This window comes from Pleurodeles waltl, chromosome 9 (assembly GCF_031143425.1).
Source record: "Pleurodeles waltl isolate 20211129_DDA chromosome 9, aPleWal1.hap1.20221129, whole genome shotgun sequence".
NCBI classification, from domain to species: domain Eukaryota; kingdom Metazoa; phylum Chordata; class Amphibia; order Caudata; family Salamandridae; genus Pleurodeles; species Pleurodeles waltl.
This window is the reverse complement of record NC_090448.1, coordinates 477,526,661-477,548,604: the sequence shown is the minus strand read 5'-3', so window position 1 is coordinate 477,548,604 and position 21,944 is coordinate 477,526,661. Positions and strand designations below refer to the sequence as shown.

The window sequence follows — 21,944 nt, the reverse complement described above, 5'->3', positions numbered from 1 at the left end:
GCTCGTCAGGATGAGAGGGGACCCAGAGGACCAGTGATGCAGTCTTTTGGTGCCTGCGTTAGCAGGGGGAAGATTCCGTCGACCCACTGGAGATTTCTTTGGAGCTTCTGGTGCAGGGTGAAGGCAGGCTACCCCCAGAGCACGCACCACCTGGAAACAGTCGAGAAAGCCAGCAGAATTAGGTGCTACAATGTTGCTGGTAGTCGTCTTGCTACTTTGTTGCGGTTTTGCAGGCGTCCTGGAGCAGTCAGCGGTCGATCCTTGGTAGAAGGTGAAGAGGGAGTTGCAGAGGAACTCTGGTGAGCTCTTGCATTTGTTATCTGAAGAATTCCCCAACGCAGAGACCCTAAATAGTCAGAAAAGGAGGTTTGGCTACCAAGGAAGGAGGATTGGCTACCAAGAGAGGTAAGAGCATATCAGAAGGAGCCTCTGACGTCACCTGCTGGCACTGGCCACTCAGAGCAGTCCAGTGTGCCCCCAACACCTCTGTTTCCAAGATGGCAGAGGTCTGGGACACACTGGAGGAGCTCTGGGCACCTCCCCTGGGAGGTACTGGTCAGGGGAGTGGTCACGCCCCTTTCCTTTGTCCAGTTTTGCACCAGAGCAGGGCTGGGGATCCCTCAACCGGTGTAGACTGGCTTATGCAGAGATGGGCACCATCTGTGCCCATCAAAGCATTTCCAGAGGCTGGGGGAGACTACTCCTCCCCAGCCTTCACACCTATTTCCAAAGGGAGTGGGTGTAACACCCTCGCTCAGAGGAAATCCTTTGCTCTGCCTTCCTGGGCCAGGGCTGCCTGGACCCCAGGAGGGCAGAAACCTGTCTGAGGGGTTGGCAGCAGCTGCAGTGGAGACCCCGGAAAGGCAGTTTGGCAGTACCCGGGTTCTGTGCTAGAGACCCGGGGGATCATGGAATTGTCACCCCAATACCAGAAAGGTATTGGGGTGACAATTCCATGATCTTAGACATTTTACATGGCCATGTTCGGTGTTACCATTGTGACGCTATACATAGGTAATGACTTATGTATAGTGCACGCGTGTAATGGTGTCCCCAAACTCACAAAGTGCAGGGAATTTGCCCTGAACGATGTAGGGGCACCTTGGCTAGTGTCAGGGTGCCCACACACTAAGTCACTTTGCACCCAACCTTCACCAGGTGAACATTAGACATATAGGTGACTTATAAGTTACTTATGTGCAGTGGTAAATGGCTGTGAAATAATGTGGACGTTATTTCACGCAGGCTGCAGTGGCAGGCCTGTGCAAGAATTGTCAGAGCTCCCTATGGGTGGCAAAAGAAATCCTGCAGCCCTTAGGGATCTCCTGGAACCCCAATACCCTAGGTACCTCAGTACCATATACTAGGGAATTGGTAAATTTAGTTACTAGCCTGTAGTGACAAATTCGGAAAGCAGAGAGAGCATAACCACTGAGGTTCTGGTTAGTAGAGCCTCAGTGAGACAGTTAGGCATCACACAGGGAACACATACAGGGCACATACTATGATCACTGGGGCCCTGCCTGGCAGGGTCCCAGTGATCCATGGACTAAAACAACATACATACAGTGAAATATGGGGGTAACGTGCCAGGCAAGATGGTACTTTCCTACAGACACTGTGGTTATTTTCCATGATTCAAAGCTTTCATAAAAGTGTCTTTGAAGATTGTGTAAATGTGCTCATAGCTACCCCTAGTGGGTTGCAGCGTTATTTCTTACAAGGTCATGTCTTAACCAAACATTGCATAAGTTGAAATGTCCTATTGTTTGAGAATGTTACTAATATCTGGTCTTTCCTCAAGGATGGAAGTGAGTTGAAAGAGTAAACGTTTCTTCCTGAGACAAGATATTCGAGAGACGATGAAACAATGGAGCTACAGACGAGAAGGAAGAAGCAATGCTACTTTGGAAGAAAATGTTATAATTAGCATAGATGTGTTGTGTTTTGGGTCATCAATTTAGTTGTCGATGGCTAAAATGAAACCACCCCATAGACTGACCAATCATGAGCTTATTAGAGTTTAGTATAACAGCTGGGGTAGAACTCTTTAGGAGGATTAGTATTATTAATAGCTGAGATCTAGTTGGAGTTAGCAGTGTTGGAGCAGATGAGAAATCGCAGACTCAAGTGGGAGTAGCTGTCGGTAGGCCCAGATCTTCTAATGACATAACTGATGGTGTCCCCAGGCTAAAGCAAGCTTTTTTGCTGTTTCTACTTCTATTCTTGGTAATGTATGCCATTGAAATGTGAATTGTGTCTCTTTTGATTTCCAGGTACCAGCTGCAACTTATGATTTTATTGCTGCATAATAATTCATTTTTCTATTATTAACGGAGATAAGGTGTTTTCTAAAATTGGTGTTACTAAATTCTTTTCACATGAAGCCCAACATGTTGATGCTAATTTGTGGTTAGTGAGGGAGCAAACTTTGAAATGCTCATGACTTATCTTGAAATCATTTGATGCTGAACTAATGTATACTTTGGCATTATTACCAGTTTTTGTATTATTAATAAGTGTGATTCTTTTTGAGATATTTTGTTTGATTATCTTAATCAAATTGAGATATGTAAGACATTTCAATAAACCGCTACTTGTGTTTGAGAGTTATTTTCGTGACATTAGCATTGTTAATATAGGGAAATAAATCTAGGACTTCATCTTATAGACTGGTGTAGTTATTGACTGAAGGTTTACAATATTGACTTATTAACATTTGTTGATCCTCACGTCTTTCATTGATGACATCCCCTCAAACCTATGTTGCTTCGATTCATTGTCCTCTAGCCCAGAATCCACTATTCAGTGCACGTAATAGCTAGGATTCCATGGTGCGTTCGCACAGTCACTAATGATTAAAACATCAGTGCTCATTCCTAGCCCTACAGTGCTTCCATTGTTTCTGGACATAAGCCCAACAAAAGCAGGTCTGGTGATACAGGAATTAGATGTCTCATAAAATGCATTCTGAGTGCAAGAACCTTCTGTCCTTTGGGTAGAACCATAAAATAGTTACAGGTTCTCCCTTGAGTCTACAGCCCCTCAAGACATTGTCTGTAGTACCCAGGAACATTTTGTTTAATTTACAAGGGGTTAGGTACTAGTGTGTCATTACTTTCATAGAGGATACCATATGTAATACAGATTTACTGTGCCTCATTCAAGTCCCTCTGCAGTATCGTCTCGATTCCTCTCTTATTGCACTATGTGTGATCTACAGGTATTTCTATTTGGCTTTACGTGGTTCAGTAAAAGTTTGTATAAGGAGGAAAACAAGGACCCATTGGTGGGCGGAATTGTTGACTCCATCATATTAATTGGGTAAAGAGCTCAAAGTTTAAGTTGTTAGTTCCACACGTTTTAGAATTTGTGTAGTTTATATGTTGTCTTTTTTTAAAGTGACCTAATTTAGCCATCATCGCTCAGGTTCCTGATGGTTCAATATTCCTCTTCCCTCTACTTTTTCAAGGCACATCAAATAGAAGGATGGGGTACAGTCTACATTAAAGTGTAAGGATGTGTGAGGTGAAGGATATCTTGCAAGTTGCCTTGCCTGTACCATAAACACCTATACCACAAGAAGTGGTCTTGTAAATTTGGTTGTAGTATCTCCTCAACAGTCTACTTCTTTGCTTAAGTCTCCGAGAGCCCTTTCACTACTGCCCAGTCCAAATGGAGCAAGTGCTTACGGGGGCGTGTGCGAAACCATACCACAACTATAGTTAATTAACCTGCTGTGTAGTAATTATTTAGGTCAGGGAATCATAAGCCACCAAAATTTACTAGCCCTTTTGATAATTTTACCAACAACCTTGGAAGTTTCCCTTGTCATATAAAATCTAACATTTGCCTACAAAAGGCTGGAAAACATTCTTTTAATAAAGAACAGGACCACCTGAGACAAATACTGCAGTCTGGAAAGGAGGTTGTTTTTCAAAGCTTTATCCTTTCTGTACAGGAGATGCATATATGGTGCAATCCTCCGTTCCGCCTTCACAACCTTAATTAGGATTGGTACATTAGCACTATAAACTTTGGAGAGTGGTATCATGTGCACTCCCTGGTACTTTACCAAGTTCACAATTCTTTTAAAAGGGTTATTGAATTGAAGTACTCACCTTTTGCCTTTTCCAGTTTATTGAGATATCAAACACATTTTTTACATTGATTTAATAACACAATACATCTAAAAAATCTGTAAGCAGAGCAAATAAAAATCAAAGTGGATCAGTCGGGGCCAGAAGCACATCTCTGAGTTGACCGGGAAGCATGGATTACTGTTGGTGGCTCAGCAGGCACAAGTGTGCAGTTCTTTAAACCCACCAGGTTTGAATTTATTTCAAGGATGGAAAGACAGGGTGGTCACAGAATGTCAGCTCAGCCTGCTGATAGGCTTTGCACTTAAGGAGACCGTATCATGTGACTGCATTCAACCACAAAGGGGTGTTTCCTAGAAATCCTTGAACTCTCATGATGTGTGGTAATTGCAGCAGCCATATTGGATTATCAAGTATAACTCCTCTTGTGTGGGGCAACAGGAGCTGTGAGTATCTTACCTTGATGAATAAGCTGCTTCTTGAAGAGATTACTTTTAAGCTTCTATTTTACCAGGATCCACATCTGTGGGAAATGTTATTTCAGAGTAGGAGTGTGTAGCTTATTAGGAGTCAAATTCAGCTTTTGTGCACTTTCATTTCAAGTCTATCATTGCAAAGACAATTGGGAAATGTGGAGCCAGGTTTACAGAAGAGAGGCATCCCACCTAAACAATCTTTTGTTACGAGAAAGTTGTGCCATGAAAGGTTTTGTCATGGAGAAGAGGAGGTTATGTTAAAGATAATCATTATTTCAGTGGTGAGGTATATAAATCGTATTGTAGTATAAATCCTAATCTCTATTGTTTTAGCAAATAAATGTGGATACAGCTTGGTGGATCATAAAATGTCTGTGCATGTAGAGAATATGTGGTGACCCAACATTTTAGCGCCATTCTGAAACCCAATATTGAAAAAAACATTTATAACTAAAACACCTAAAAACCTTACTTATTGCAGTGTTAGTGAGAATCTTTCAAACCCATTTCACGTGAGGATTAGCAGACTTCAATTCACTTAATTAAAAGCACTTGCAATGTTTACCACCAAGTTTACTCCCAAGTCTGAAATACAGGCTTCTGTAATAAGTAAATGCTGTGCAAGGCCACACTTATGCTGCAAAGTTACAGACAGAAGAAGAAAGCAAACCTCTAGGATGTGGTGCAGCAGAGTAACACGTGCTTTGTTCGCGCGGGTTTCAGTAAGCTTTAGCAAGGTGTTGATTTTAAAGCCATTTGCATCTCCTGTGTGGCTTCCCTAAAGTAGGGAAAATACAGAAAAAGAAGAACGATGGAATCAGAAATGTCCACATTAACTGGCACTCAATTAAGTCATCTGCGTTTCAAAAATAGTTTCAAAATACACAATTGATTCATTTAAATTTGGTAATGTAAAAAAACTTACATAGTTAAGAAAATTTCCAACTTTAAGAATCAGTTGACAGAACACTGGAAGTCGGTGACTGGTAAGAATATCTGAAAGGGTATTAACCACAATTGAACTGTAGAAAGGTGTCAACCATTCAAAAAAATATAAAGAAGTAAGATATCAATAAAAAATAACAAACTTTTTATGTTGTAAATACATTGATATTCAACTACTGTCTTCACAAAATTGGTTGATAGCAAAACCAAGCTGGCTATTGCAAATAACGAAAGCAGTAAATTACATTAGCAACACTTTTTGGTTAGGAAAATGTTTTAACATTAAGGTTGTAGGGAATCCATGAGTACCCTTTGGGGAACATTTTGAGAATAAATATATGAAAAAAACCAATTTACTGGATGCGATTGGCTTCACATTTACTTTTGCTATTGGAGTTATTTTTTTAAAAACACTTCTTTGCCACTCAAAGGGTTATAAATCAATAAAGGTTATATCCAGTAATGAGCTCTTTTTGTATTTTAAAAGACCATGCTTGGTCCATTTTTGGTTCATTTAATTTTGTACAAAACTACAAACATTTTTATTGACTAGAGTAATTATAGCCTTCAAATCAAATAAATGAATGTAAGGATTTATATTTTTGCCTGAAAATTGAATAAATTGGTCCAATATCAGAATTGTAGAAACAATTCTCCTAGGTAATTTTTGATTATATATTGAGGGAGAATACCCAGAAGAGTACTAGGTTGGAAGGAGACTTTTCATGCTAAAAAAACAAAGCAAAATATATACATTCTTACTACATTTTTTTTTTTTTAACATAAGCGATTAACAAGAGTTTACAGAAAAATTGCACAAATTGGTTATCTGTTCTTGGTCCGAAAAAGTTAAAGATGCACTTCTTTAAAGATCACTAAATCAGGACGCAGTAAGAATCCACAATACAACTACCTCTCAAATCTCTGTATCCTTATCTTTAACTCTGTTCATCACTCAGTTGTCTATGGCTAGGTTCATGCTATACAAGTTCCACATACATAATTGTCAACACGGAGCCATGCCACATATGTGACTTTTAGCCAGCCCTAGAATTTCTGGTAACATAACTTACCTCTGGGACTTGGAGGCACACTCCTACAAAAGGAAAATTGTTCATTCAGTTCCAAGTGATGGTGGATTCCCACAAGATGAAAGAAAACAACAACCTTAGAACACCATCAATAGTTGGCATCAAGGCTTGCAGAACTATATATTTTCTTACTGGATTGAGAGTGCTCCAGTGGCAATGGGTTATTCTAACTTCAGGGTTTTGCCTCTTTGCACCATTCCAGGCCTCAGTATATTTAGTACTGTTGGTTGAAAATTCAGAAGTGGTTAAAATTCATCCTAATTGCATGGGATAGTTTGATAGCTGTGAGTTGAGGGTGCAGAAGGGTTCCACTTATTATCTTCAATATAAAGGTTTCAACTGGCTCAGGAGACCACCTCACTTCCTCCTCATAGTGCTGCTCAGTGACTAAACCGAGTCTTGCTGAACCAACAGTGTCAGATGGATGACATAAACTGATCATGCATATCAATGTTAAAAAATAGCCAGAAGTGGCGGGTGTGGTTGTAGCTGAAGATGGCAGTCAAGCAGAAGTAGAGCCCCTGCTCAATTCTCCTGATCACCCATAACAATCCAGTGTGCAATGTTCCCTTGAACACTGCTAGGTCGCACTGAATGTTTCTCAGATTTGATGGACTAGTGAGGGACCCCAATCCCTGTGGTGAGTATCCAGGACTATACTGAAGATGGCTGGCCAGCCTGGTATAGGGCCTGAAGATGTCGGGCACCCGGTGAGCAGAGTGCAAGACTTGGCAAAGGCTTCTGCAACACACCCAGTAAGGCTTTGGCTGTTTGTGCTCCTCTCACAGTGGAGAGGAGAGGCAGGCCAGCTAGTCTTGTGTCAGGTGCCACCACAGAAGGTGGCAACTGCCTACGGACTGAGTGAGGCAGTGCTTCTGAGAGAAGCACTCTAGTGGGCCTGCCTGGTGAAGTGGTGCAGCAGAAGAGGGCCAGGTGGGCCTTCGCTTCAGAGAGGCTGCCACCCCACCTTACACATGGAGGAGTGATGGCAGTGAGCGGGCTGATGTGGTGACACTGGCACACAGTGAGGCTTGGAAGACACTAGGCCACATGGTGGATCCTTTCCACTTCCTAGTTATCTGAGAATGCCAATTGCCCCAGCAGCTGAATGGGGTGCTGGGAGTTTGTGTTAGCCAGAAAGTAGATGCATAAACCCTTCAACATCACACATCTGCAGCTGCAGCTGATCATGCTCAAGGTTCGAGATGTGAGGTGGGTCATGTGCCACAAGAAGAAGAGAGTGAGCTCCATGAGGCATGAGCCGTCGAGGGATGTTACCTCCTATCTCCTCTGGATTTACTGGCTGCAGTCGCGCAGAACTGGATTAGCGGTAGGGGAATCCCCAAGGCAGTGTACCTTCCATTACGCACAGCTTTACCATGACCTTGGAAATTTCCCTCGGAGGGGTGACTGATGTGACTGTGGTTTGGAAGGGAAGCCGTATCCTCCTGTATTATTACAACATTGCGGCCTCCCTAAATGCCTGGGAGACTGGGAGAACATAAGGAAATTTCATACTAGCCTCCTACCCACAGAAATACTTCAGGATAGTGAATGGAGGAGCATTGAAGGCTCAAGAGGGGTCCATGAGTAGATACGCCAGGCCTGTCCCAGCGGAGGAGACACTTGTGTCTGGAGGTGCTGGGGGATCCACCCCAACAGGAGGGGGCGCTGTCCACATCTGCTATACTTCTGGCCATACACAACTCCTATGAAGCCCAGGAGGGTCAGATTAATGAGTGGGAGAGGGGGTGGTGGTGTACGTTGCCTGCCAGAATATGCACAAAGTGACAGAGTATATGAAAGAGGTGGAGACTAGGGTCTCCTCTGCAGAAGATGATCTTGGGACCCTGAATTCAGACTTTGTTAAACTTAGGGAGTAGCACTTTAGCTCAAACTTCGCAATGAAGATGCAGAAGGAAGATCACTGCAAAACAACCTGCACCCGGTGGGAGTTTCAGAGGGCTCAGAGAGTAATCACCAGAACAATTCTTCTCTAAATGGTTTTGCTCATGGATTCTGGAAAACCGCCTATCATCATGTTTTGTCTTTTAGTGGGCCCAATGGTTGCATGCTCAATAGCCGCCGCTAAGTGTCACTTCTAGACCTGTGATCCTCAGACTCTTCAATTGTGCTGATAGAGATGCTATCTTGGTAGTGCTCTGTAATCAACAAACAGTGATGTTGGAGTCTAATAGAGTAATGATTTTCCCAGTGTATACTCAAAGAGTACACTAGCAAAGGGTATTCTTTGTAGGCATGAAAATTAAGCTATTAAGCTCAGAGAGATGCTGACCGGATACATGCTTATGTACCCACAAACTCAAGGTTACCATCCAGGGGAAAGCTCTGTTTTTGATCATCATCCGGAGGTAGTGTGGCACCCGGTGGAGGAGAGACCCACACCACCCCATCCATGATGGAATTGGCTGTCATTCTATCCACAGAAACAGACTCTTGGAGACTGGACCTGCTGTTCTAGTCCGGAAGGAAAGGAAAGCACAGAAGAGCATGATAGTTGTCCACTAAAATACAGAAAGTCCTCCAAGTATGAGGTGGACCACTTGGTGGAGACTGATCTGACTCCCCACAGAGCGACAGTGAATGTCTGAGAGCCTCAGAGATGGAAAACTAACAGTGTGGATGCTTTCCCACCTCCCTCTCCTTGTTGGTGGCTAATTCCCATTGACTGACTGACTGACTGTGGGAGAGTGTAGGGGTGGGGGTCAACAAGACGGACTACACATGGACCCAAAGCAGCAACTGAGATGACAAGTATGTTTTATAGATGGAGTAACCATATGGCATTGTCAAAGTGAGACCTAGGTTGGGTGAATTGTTGTTGGGTGTTTAAATGTGGTTGGGGAGTTTTGAGTTATTGGTGACAGATACTTCCATTTTAGAAGTGCGGGTAGGGGTGAGTTACTCAATGGGGAAATTACAAAGTCCATTTTTTGGAGAAGTTTATTGTTTTATTCTGTTAACACCACTGGAGATGCTGTGTTAGCAGCATTGGGAAAGGGGACACAGCATACTGCATGGACACCGGGGTCTGGGGGAAGACCATGAAGGGGAGACAGAAGGTGGGGGAGCAGATGATGGGAAGGGCCCCATTGCCCCTCAGTCCTGGCTTTTCTTCCTGGCCACCTCAAGAGATCCACACATGGTAGAGATATATGGTGAAGCTTACAGTAGGTAACACAGACCCACTCACAAGGCTATTTTGGAATGTTAAAGGTTGGATGAACAAGATTAAGAGAAGGGTGGTCACAAAGTACATTTGAAGACATGCACCAGACTTAGGCCCTCATTACAACCCTGGCTGTTGGCGGAGAAGTGGCGGTCTTACCGCCAACAGGCTGCCGGTAATTTTTTTTAATTATGACCATGGCGGTTACCGCCATGGTCATCCGCCACTTTTCCGAACCGACCGCCAGGGCGGAGATGACACAAGACCGCCGGCGGTATCCTGACCCGGCTGACCGCCATGGATTTTATGGGGTTGGGTACCGCCATGAAATCCATGGCGGTAAGCACTATCAGTGCCAGGGAATCCCTTCCCTGGCACTGATAGGGGTCTCCCCCACACCCGAGTCCTTCCCAGACAACCCCCTGCCAACCCCCAAAGGTGACAGGCCCCCCCACCCCACCCCTATCCTGACATTACTACACAGACACACACCTGACACGCATGAAGACAGCACCAACACACATACGTGCACACACACGAACAAACATGCCAGCAGACACACACACAGTCATACACGCACACCCACATTCAGACATACACACACACATCCATAAAGACATACATACAGGCAGACACGCACACATTTCCAAACATACTACACCCCCACATGCATACACGCACTCACACACCCCCTCTTCTTACTCACACGCACAACCCCATGCACGCACACAACACCCCCCATCCCCCTCCCCTAACGGACGATCAACTTACCTGGTCCGTTGATCGTCCGGGGGGGGACGGGATCCATGGGGGCTGCTCCGCCGCCAGCACCCCGTCAACAGAACACCGCCACGCTAAATCACGTAACGTGATTCGGTGGGAGGTGTTCTGTTGACGGGCGGTGGAGGTGGAGCAACCTCCACTTCCCCGCAGACCACCAGTATGGCTGCTGGCGGCTCTCCGTCCGGAAAAGGACGGAGGGCTGCCAGCAGTCATAATTTGCCGAGCGGAAACTGCCAGCACTTGCGGTCTTCAGCACGGCGGTCCCTTGGCGGCCTTCTGAAAAGACCGCCGAGGTTGAAATGACCCCCTTAGTGCTGCTTCAGGAGATGCACTTGGCAGGACACCACTGCCCATGTCTAAATAGAGGCCAATATACTCTACTAACACACGTGGGATACACCATGGGGTCACAATAGTGGCTAAAAAGACACCCCGATTTCAAGTGAAGTCTTGGCGGAGTCGGGGAGGAGGGGCAATATGTGGGAGCATTGGGCTCTAGAGTTAGGAAGACATTGCTTTTACTAAGTGTATTTGCCCCACCTCATCTCCTCCAACCAATCCTTGAGGCACTAGGCAGCATTCTACTGGAAAGAGCTGCTGACATGCATATCATAGGGGAAGACCAACACTGTCATGGATGCAGCACTCGATAAATTGGTTCTGAGATCATCACATAAACATGCTTCATCCTTTCTGTCGCAATTCACATTAGCCATGGGAAATTTGGATTTGCAGAGAGCCAGATACCCACAGCCAGAGAAAAGTACTCTTTCTCTGGCTCCCACAGTTCGTTCTTCCACATTGACTAAATCCTCTTACCGGCAGTGGAATATCCAGCCACCGTTGAAGCCAGGTACTTGCCCACAGGTTTCTCTGACCACACATCACTCTGGGTTGCACTGAATTCAGTGAGATGAGGTGGCTGGAAGCAGACTAGTTAAGACTTGAAAGACAATGACGTAGGGTTGGACCTGCTGTGTCAGAACTGTTGTGTCCCTACTTTGAGGAAAATGTCAGCACATTAGACTCACCCAGGGTGGTGTGGGAGGTCTACTTCAGGATAGGGCCCAAAGCATCATTTCACACAAGAACAATGTAGGAATGAGGGCCTCATAGTGCTTAACAGAAAATTCAGAAAGCAGAAGGGCAATACCAAACCACCAAGATCCAGGTGACATTGGATGGCCTGGAGGCCCTTTATGCTGAATCTCATGCTCTCACGCATGACCTGGTGAAACAACAATTCCTGGCGATGCAACGGAAACTGTATGAGTTAGGGAACTAGGCGGGTCACCTTCTATCATGGTTTGGCAAAACAGGCTGCAAGCAGATGGGTGGATGAACTAGAGGCAGCTGACAGATCTTGCATAGCCACAGATGGTGGGATTGTAGAGAGATTTGCCCAATATTATCAGGACTAGGAGATCTTCAATTTTGGAGAGGGTACGGAGGCCTTTCTAGTGGAACTGCCCCCCACTTGCTTACGGGAGGAAGACAAGCACCTCCTGGAGCAAGACATCTCAGTCAAAAAGGAGGCAGTGAGCCAAATACAGTTGGGAAAGACGCTAGGCCCAAAATTTACAACAATGGAGTTTTACAAGCCCATTCTGTTGGTGGTAGTGCGTACCTAATATGTTGTTGGTGGAGGCACAGTGCGTGGGGGAGCACCCACTGGACTTACGTCAGGCAACCATAATAGTCCTGCCTAAACCAGCTATCCCTCCCTCCGGATGTGCTTCTTAGTGACCAATTCCCCTCCTGAAGATCCTGACAGAAGTACTGGCACTCTGCCTGGTACACAGGGACAAGACAGGATTTATGCTAGGAAGGGCTATTCGGCACAGCTGGTGATGGCTCCATAGCTGGCTAGATTATTTCACAAACAACACTCATGACTCATGGTCCTGTTCATATTTGACATGAAAAATGCCTTTGTTTCAATCAGTTGGCAATACATTTTCCAGGTCCTGAGGAAACTGTGATTTATCCTAAAATATTTCAGCTGGGTTAGATTGCTTTATTTCCACCCAGTGGTGAGGGTAAGAGTGAATGATGTCACCTCAACAGAGGTGCAGATGGATGGGAGAGTGGCATGGTTGCCCCTTGTTGCTTCTCCTGTTCTCTCTGTGTAAGGAACCACTGGCAAGCTGGCTGCGTCTTAGGGTGGACATTGAATGCTTCCCAGAGGTGGCAGGTGAGCCACAGAAGGTTTCTCTCTATGTGACAACATACTTCTGTACCTGGCAGAGCCAATGAGATCACTGCCAGTGGTTTTGGAAGTTTTCAAAGCTTTCCAATATTATGCGGGCTATAAAAATGAACAAGGTTTAATTCATCATGTAGGAACTGGGTAGTTGGCAGTCTACAGTGGAAATCCCCCTGGAAATGGAGGTTTTAGGTACCTTGGGAGCGAGATCGCATGCAGCCCTGCAGAGTTTCTGGAGTGGAAACTGGAGGTTGTCTATAGGAGGTTTTGAGAGGACATTGATTGCTGTAGACGGTTGCCTCCCTCACTTATGGGCAAAGTGCCTTTTTAAATTCCCAGAATTCCCCCTTTGGAATTTTCCTTAACAGAGTAGATCCAGTAGTGAATTCCCTCCTGTGGGACAGCGGGACCCATCACATTGCACTCTGTACTGTAGACACATCCATGTACAATGGTGGCATTGCGCTACCAGACCTCAAGGTGTACTATTGGGCTGCTCAGCTGCAAGTGATTAACTAATGGAGCCATGCACCAAGAGATAACCCAGTAGCATGGCTGGAGAAACAACCCTTCAGGTCCCTTCTGCCAAGACCAACAAGAGCCTCCCTGAAGGCCTAGGATAAAGCAACAAACAGTGGGGTGGAAAGGCAGTGTGTCTCGAGATGCCCCCCCCCCCCTTGTGAGTGAGCTGCCTGTTGCATTACCTGCATAAGTTGTCCTGGATAAAGCTGTAGAGTCTCACAGAAAGTGAAGTTTGATAGTCCTTTCACAAGTATGAATTTTGAAATTCTCATTTTTTTTTTAACATATCTATGGGTTCAACCTGCACTACACAATAAAGGTGTGGAATGGGGAGCATTGGAGGACAGCAGGCCAGTGGAGAACAGAATACTCTCGACAGGGATGACCTCTAAGGTTATTTCATACACATACAGTGCTTTTATCAACAACAGACCCGATACTCTCCGACCCCTTAAAGGCAAATGGGAGGCAGATCTGAGCTCCATGGAGGACATTGCCTGGAAAAGTGCTGGGGTAGTGGAGAGAATGCCACAACCTGGTCTGGAGCTCTGGACATGCAGTGACACCAGGGGTAAGACCCAAAGACTAAGGGAGGTGGTAATCAAGAGGGAAGTCTATGGATGATGTTTTCTACCCAAACATGCTATGTCATTTATGTGTGATTTAGGCTGACTGTACAAACAAGGTGATGAGTTATTTGTGTTTCCAAAACCAATAAAAAACATTAAAAAAATCCCAAAGTAATGGGTGCTGAAAACTATGTACTTAACTTAAAACTGGTTCTGAGCTGATTGCAGACCTTTATAGGTTATAAAGGAAACATTGCAGAATGCTTAAATTGAAGATGATAACCCCTTCACTCTCCTCCTTTTTGCTGCATAACCCCTTAATATCGCCTTAGTTAGAGGTTACTGTCTCCCGATTTTATATTAAAAACAATTGTGCTTCTATAATGTGCAGGGGATGAAACATCTCTTGCACTCTGATGGCCCCTTGGAAAGATTGCCAGTTTAATGTTGACTGTAGGCAATGGGGATCCCATAGACCAAATTACATTTACGTCACTAACCAAGAAAATCTACAGATTCTTTTGTGACACAGGAGAGTTCCTATAGAAATGCAGTCATATAAGAGGATTCACAATAATGCTAAAAGTAAAGACAATGTAGCGCTTGGACATTATTAAATAGAATCCTCAAATTTAAATCAAGTTCATCTTTTAATTTTCTTCGATATATAACCTCACCATGGAGAATGGCTATAACTCTTTTCTCTCAGCTTTCTAAGCTGGTGTTTCTCATTTTTAAAAATATTTCCAAATTGTCACTCGTTACACATTGTAAATGAGGGTTAAAAGTAATGACGTTAACCCAAGGACACATAACATGGTCAAGGTGGTACTGGGAGGGAATCACATGCCAATTTGTGTAAGCGGCAATCAATAGGAACATTGATTGAGGATATGGTTTAACCTCCTAATTTCTCCTGCACAGAATATTTGTCACATCTGGGTTTCCCCCCAAGTTGAGTCTTCATTTGTATGTAACATGCTTACTCTTCGGTTTACAGTTCTGATTTAGGATAACAAATAATGCTGGAATGGCATCAATGAGGTGAAACACTGGTGTGCCTGTTTGGTCACCACAATAAAGAAATTGATATGAGAAGGGCTTTGTGTGCTTAGTAGACTCAGCTACTGATCTTTGAGTTAACTCGTCCCTGGTCGAGTGAGTCCGGAGGGGGGCCCCATCCATGTTCTTTGCAGGGGGGGACCCTCCAGTTTTGTTAAGCCACTGGGTAGTGGGCTATCTCTATTGATTTAAATTGTTAATCAAAGAAGTCATTCCTCTGCTGTGTCTACCCCCCCATAGTGTGGTCATATGCACAACACAAAAGAAATACATCTAAACAAGAAGCTTTCCTGGAGACTGTCTCCCAGTGAACTCATACAACTGCTGGCCAGTATTACCCAATGCAGCTGCCATACTAGACAAAACTAGATACTTAATTGATCAAAACTTTCCTGGCACTATCATCATATCTCTCGTGTTTTTTTTTATCAATACTCCGAGTCAATGACTGGAGAGGGTTAAGGCAAGGTCTCTGTGTTTGTGTTATGTATAGAAAAGTGCTAGGTTTATTTTCTGCTTCTACAAAAGCATTGTTCTCCAGACAGACCTAAAATTGATGGGCTCAATGATGTGCCACTTTTCTCATATAATACAAATAACTTTGACATTTGCGTCAGTAATCATTTTAATCAAGGTCTAAAACAAAAATGGATCACTGCGTTATTAATGCAATTTTGGAAACTAATAGCCTACTCCATATGAGGTCCTTTTGAAATTGCATAAATTGGTGTATATCAACCAATATTTTAATCATCTTTAAAGATCATCAGTTGGGCTTTAAGGCTATTGCAGAGATTTTATGCACATGTTTGATTCTCCAGCACACATTGCTACTGTGCTCAATTGCACCATTCCTTTGGTTCTGCTGTGAATCCGTGACAATCTTTAAAACATGTCACGTTTCCAGAAAATTGCTGATTCCTAAAAGTTTATAATCACTCAACTACAGTTTATTGTATATATGTCCAACCAAACACCTAACCCTTACATACTCTGGAATGCCTTTAAATATTTACTCAGAAGATGCAGAAAAGTATTTTTTTCTAAACTGGTCTTTTCTGTTCTCAATTACACTATACAAATACAGCATCTATAGAATTAATTCAAGGTATGCAGGAAAGGAAATTTGAAGAAGCCGGAGCAATAACTAAGATATGTACCACTCAGAGTGTTGCAACCTCAATGAAATCATGAGACTGCTTACAGAAAACAATATGACATCATAATACCACCCCTTTTTAATGTGATCTTTGATTTACTTTAATGTAGCAGCACAAAATTAGATAATCTGGTTATTCCATTACCATCCTAAACATGAAATTGTGTATTATTCCACTGGAGTTAGCTTCAGGTGTTTTTAGGTCTTGTGACCTTCCATTAAACCTCTGCGTAGTCACTGGATTAGATATCAGATACATTCCTATTGCCCTAAGTCTATAAAATTGCTGTGTACAGATCCTTCTAGATTTAGATTCTTAGACGTGATCATAAATGCTATACTTACTGTCACAAGCTGTGCTGACTAGTTGTGCTTTCGGCTGAAGCATTTCAAGGAGAATTGCGGTTTCCTCGCAGAGAAGCATACACTCAATCCGAAGCTGGTAGCTGATATCAGGGGGTCAATGGAAAATGTTACTAGCGTTAAATTCTTATGCACATGCTCTTTTTAAAAAAAATTAAAAAAATTAAAAAACATAAAAACGTTTAAAACACAAAATACATTTTATTTCCTTTATATGAGTCTGCAGGCATAGAATAGTTACAAAAAACAACTCCCTTGAACAGCAAATAATTCACATAACACTGGATGATAAAACTGCATTCCTCAGTGATGCTCTGCCCGTAAAAGAAACAGCATGGTCTAACCCGTATGTAAGTGTTCAGCAGCTCTGTTTCCCTCTCTTATTTAAGACATTCCAGTACAGTAGGAGTTCATATATCTCTGTTCTCCACTGTCAATTTATGTATCTACAGTATAATTAACTTCACAAATATTGTATCATATTTCTAACAATTCCTCCTGCTAACCTTGGATCTGACCATTTTTTAAATCTGTCACTAACATGGATTTAGTTATTGTAATTACATCCCTCACTTTGATTGATGCTCTCCTTTAAGATACTTTGGGTCTGATTAAGGGTTCGGCGGACTGTTTGCACTGTCCGATGAACTTCCGACGAGGAGGTTGCCGCCACACTGGCTACCTCCCTGCCAGACACACCTAGAGTTTCCCAATAGGCTGGTGGGAAACAGGCTGCAGCATTGGTTCTGGCTCGTAATCAAGCCAGTGCCATGCAGTAGCCAGCAGGGTGTTCCAGCACCCTCGCAATGTTCAATGTCTGCTAAGCAGACAGTAAACATTGCGAAGATGTTGGGCAGGAGGGCCCTTGCTATGCCCATGTCAAGTGTAAGGGCAGTGCAGTGGGTCCCCTGTGGCCCCCTGCACCTGTTTTCAGCCAGCCTTTTCACATTGGCTGGCAGACAACAGGGTCATAATCCGCAGGGCAGCGCTGCATTCAGCACTTCCCTGGCAGATTATTATCTCTGCCACCTCCAAACTTCCGGGATCCATGATCCTGCCGGAGCTGGTGGTTCTCTAGCGGTCGGACCACCAGGGTTATGTGGTGTTTGGACAGCTGCATAGGGGGCGGTCCAGACCACCACCAAGAATGTGGCGGTCTTGGGACCACCACACTTGTAATGAGGGTATTTTTCTCTTTTTTCTCTTATTTGCAAAATTTCCCTAAATGTGAACTCTCAGACGTGTTACCAGAATGTCAGCATATCATGTCTTCAACATTGTCTACAAAATGTCATCCCAATGGAGTTAATAAAAGAAAATCTTCACCCAATGATAATATTACTGTACACAATATTCTGACATTTAATCATCTCTCAAACCCAATTACTCATATTTCCTAACACTTTATAAAAAAACAGACAGTCATGCTGTTGCCTCTGTGCCTGGATCTTTTTCCAGCCTTCGCTTTCCTCATCTCATTTCTTCATCTCCGGAATTAATTGCATTCTATCACCTTCATCTTTGTTCTGCATCTCCCTCATACATGAGTTCTATCCAACAGACACATGCATGTCTGAATTTCTTTAAATGAAGGTCTAGCTTCAACTCACTACTAGGTCTCACCTTAGCTGATGGTCCAAACATACTGTAACACACAGAGTTAAAACGTTGTTTAACCTCACCAGTTATGTAGAGATAAACAGAGCATATATTTGACAATAAAAGGATTGGCACTAGCAAACACCATCCAAAACTTTTAGGGGTCACTAACTTTCCTAATAGTTCACATCTCAGTGAGAATCTAGACTAGAAATGGTTTAGAAAGTGGACTTATCTGATACTTTTAGCCTCTCGTACTCTTCTTGGTAGAGGCTTTAGTTAAGAATTAGGCCAGGCCTAGACGAGAGCACAGCACCTGAACAATTGTGCTTTTTTGAAAAAAGCACCTCAAGATTTTTGAGTTAGTCTGAAGCTCTATTTTGAATAGTAATGGCTATGGTGTCCCGAGCCATTACTATATAACCCTAAGGTAGGTGACTATCATCCTCGATTCCTAGCAGTTTGCGTCACAGTTTTCACCAATTTGGTTCCACGACTCCTGTTTAATTTACTCTTTTAGTTGGGTGTCATAGTCCTCTCACAGAACATCCAAGGTGAAGTCACATGGTATCCTTTGATTCTTTCGGGTTGGCCTGCCACTCAAGATCAAGCATCTTTTCTGAGATTTACTGTCTATAATTTATCCTGCTGTTGAATGCCCAAAATAAATGTTATTAAATATTCTTTCAGAACTGTTTCTTGGAATGCCCATCAAGTACTGTGCAAGGCAATGCTCATTAGATTCTGTGCTGTAGAATGCCCATGAAAAGATGTGCAGTGAAATGTCACAATATATGTTTAAATTGTCAAAACATGTTCCGAAAAAAGTCCATGGGATTATGTTTCAGAAGATAATCATCAATGCCTATCATACTGATAAGATATATTGCCATGAAATGGCCATAAAGTGTAAAACAAAATGATAACTTTGATGAGTTAAGGATATTGTTGGCTTTCCTTAAAGACCTCTATTTTACCAACCTGGATATGTACAACATTACTGTCCCTCCAATCAAAGTGAAAAGTAGACTTTCTCGACAATCATATATTCCACAACTACCCCTTGTTGCTATAGAAATTTGAGGAATGTGTGATACATATTACATAAAGAGTTTCTATATGCTTAATTAGCATTTTTACATTTTCTGAAGGTATAATTTGGCTACTTTGGCTCAAATTTGAACCCAGTAAATAAATCTATGTTTACTCAGAGCGTGGAAGTGTAGAGTGATTCGGGTTTCCAGTAAAACATAGTAAGGACACCATCTCTTCTGCAAGAACTGAGCTGAAACATTTGCCACCTAGAGTGACATCTGAGAGAAAACCTCAACTTTTTGTCCTCTTTTGGGAAAGCAGACAATCTCAACTGGGCACTCATTATCACCCTGTGACGGCCAACTGAGTAGGAAAGCTGAATAGGGACTACAAAAGCTGGAATAATACAATTGTTGTGCTTAGGACAAATTCATTAAATACCACACAGTACTCTTGAGAATTATTTTGACTTCTGCCTGTCCATGATATTTCGATCTTTTTGAGCGCACTCCTGAAATTCCCTGTAGGTCTGAAAACGTTATTGATCGGGAAGTCCACTTTTGTGCAATTTAGGAGATATCTAAGCATAAATTGAATCCAGTTACGGTCTAGACTGTTTTGGAAGTAACTGGTTTGCCTGAGAGTCCTTGTAATGGTAACAATGTTTCAAGAGTAAGTCACTTGTCCCATGGGCTAGTCAAGCTGACCATTTTACTAAGTTGCTGTGTTGCTGGTAGCCCGACGAAAGTCAGGACATGGTTTAGGTCCCAATCAGCTTGAGTTCTGTGCATATATATGAGAGCTGTGAGTCAGTCAGGCATCATTTTCTACATCTTCCTAAAGCCATAATGCTAGCAGCTGTGAACCATAAAACTACACGCTCCCCAATCTAGTGGCAAACAAGAAACACAGGAAGGCCTAATATTCCAAGAAATAAACCTGACAGACATTAAGGCTTGTTTGTTGGAGTGCAGCCACAACACATGCTTTAGATAGAAGAGGTCATGAGGTTGAGGCGTTGCCCAGGATGATCATTGGGCACAATCCTATGACATCTGTGGTTGGCTTGATGCATAGTCGGTTCAGAACATTTTGTTTTAGGCAACCAAATACGATCTCCAGCAACAAATAAGTAAGTGACAGATATTCAGGGAATCACATTGCCAAGAACAGATTCCACATGTTGCCCATTATACATTTTAATATTGCATACTTGTTTTGGGGTAGCTAGCTTGGAAAATCTGCTTCCATCAAAGTGCATCTAACAGTACTTATTTGAAGTAGAATCTTTAGGTTTACCTTTCATAAATGAGTTCTTGATAAACAATGGACCATGGTGGGAGTCTTTTGATTTATGAGACTCTGTGGCTGCAGTGTTTAACATATAATTATGGATTTGACAATTACTTTACAGATTTCACAAAATATGTTTATTTGAGATCAAATGAATTAAATTAATACTGCCACTGAAAGTGCTGCATAATTTACCCTTTTTCACCAAATTTAGATAACCTGGCGCATACTCATAATGGCAATGACAATGGTAAAGCTCTGCAGTGTGGTTTGGGAGTGGTTAGTAAGATGATAAACCCCACATTTCACTAAGAACCATAAAGTATTTTCCAATATTTCAAGATTTCCTGTGAAATACTGGTTTTCATACCTCTGCATTTTATGCAATTAAAGAAGTTAAACATGTAATATCTATATGTTTCTGTGATTTTTTTCCAAACGAACACAGTGTTATGGAAGGTCATAATTTTTTTTTTTTAAGTGTTTAGGTCTAACTAATACACTACATCGAAAAAAAGATGTTATTGTAAAATATGTTTTGGAAAAGTAATTTTAACAAAAGAAAAATATATTGCAATTGCTAGCACTGCTCCACAGCAATCTTCTGTTTAAGCACACCATTGGTCATACCACGATGGGCTTTGCTGGCACAATTCAAAATGTAGCAACTGTGTTATGAGACTGCAGTGTGTAATGTGGATTCGTTTAACACAATATTTTTCCTAAATAGTGATTTAGTTTTAGATTGTACAGCTCAGAGGGGGCGTGGCTTGGCCTGCCGGCAAGATGGCCATCGCTTGGTGAGGCTCTGCCAGGCTTAGGGCCGTCTTTGCACAGTTATCCTTGCAGAGCGGCAGATTGCACGATTGACTCACGCTGCTGGCAATCGGAGCCCCCGGTGCCTCATTTGGAGCCAGCGTCGGGCCCTGGTTTAGGCTGCCTGGAGCTCTGGCCCCTGGCTCATCGGAGCGGGCCTGGTGGCACGCTGCAGCACGGACTTCCGGGCTGGCGTGCACTCCTTCTCCCGGCCTGGGTGCTTGGTTGGCGGGCCGGCAGGCGCTCGGCCGGCTGGCGCGTGGAGCATTTCAGAGGGGGGCATTCCAGCCTCCCTGCTTTGGCGTCATCGGTGGCTGGATCGGGCCACGGCCTGAAGGGAGCTTTGGCGCCGGTGCACCGAGTGTGCGGTCCGCATCAGCTGCTGAAGCCGGCGGACAGAAGTGCTGGGGCCCAGTTTTTCTATGGTGCTGACGGCCCCATGAGAGGATCTGGACTTGAGCCTCAGGTTGGCCCCGTGCTGATGGAGACCTCGTGGCCTGCTGGCTGCTAGCTGATAGTTGCGGCTGGCGGCCCAAGGGGGGGTAACGGGGGGGCACCGCGCGGACTGATCGTCACGTGGAGGACTACTGGGGGCTAGTGCAGGCCCTGGTTTTTTGGAGTATGTCACCGGCCGGATCAGGCCGGGGGTGGAGGAGGTAAGAAGTGTTTAACTACCTGCTGAAGTTGCGGGGTCCTTTGCAGCCCGGGTCGCCTGTCAGGCTGATACGCTCAGGA

At 43.6% G+C, this 21,944-nt stretch overlaps 1 protein-coding gene across 3 annotated transcripts in view; it reads right to left on the bottom strand.

Moving 5' to 3' along the window:
• The window catches only part of INF2 (inverted formin 2), a 303,640-nt gene that overhangs the window by 70,172 nt on the left and 211,524 nt on the right, over positions 1–21,944 (bottom strand). For all 3 annotated transcript variants that reach the window (XM_069207311.1, XM_069207313.1, XM_069207312.1), the window contains exons 13-15: positions 16,449–16,549; positions 5,502–5,572; positions 5,247–5,354 (exon numbers count right to left, since the gene is read on the bottom strand). In XM_069207311.1, the coding sequence (XP_069063412.1) occupies positions 5,247–5,354; positions 5,502–5,572; positions 16,449–16,549 (280 nt within the window). The remainder of the gene's footprint in view (positions 1–5,246; positions 5,355–5,501; positions 5,573–16,448; positions 16,550–21,944) is intronic.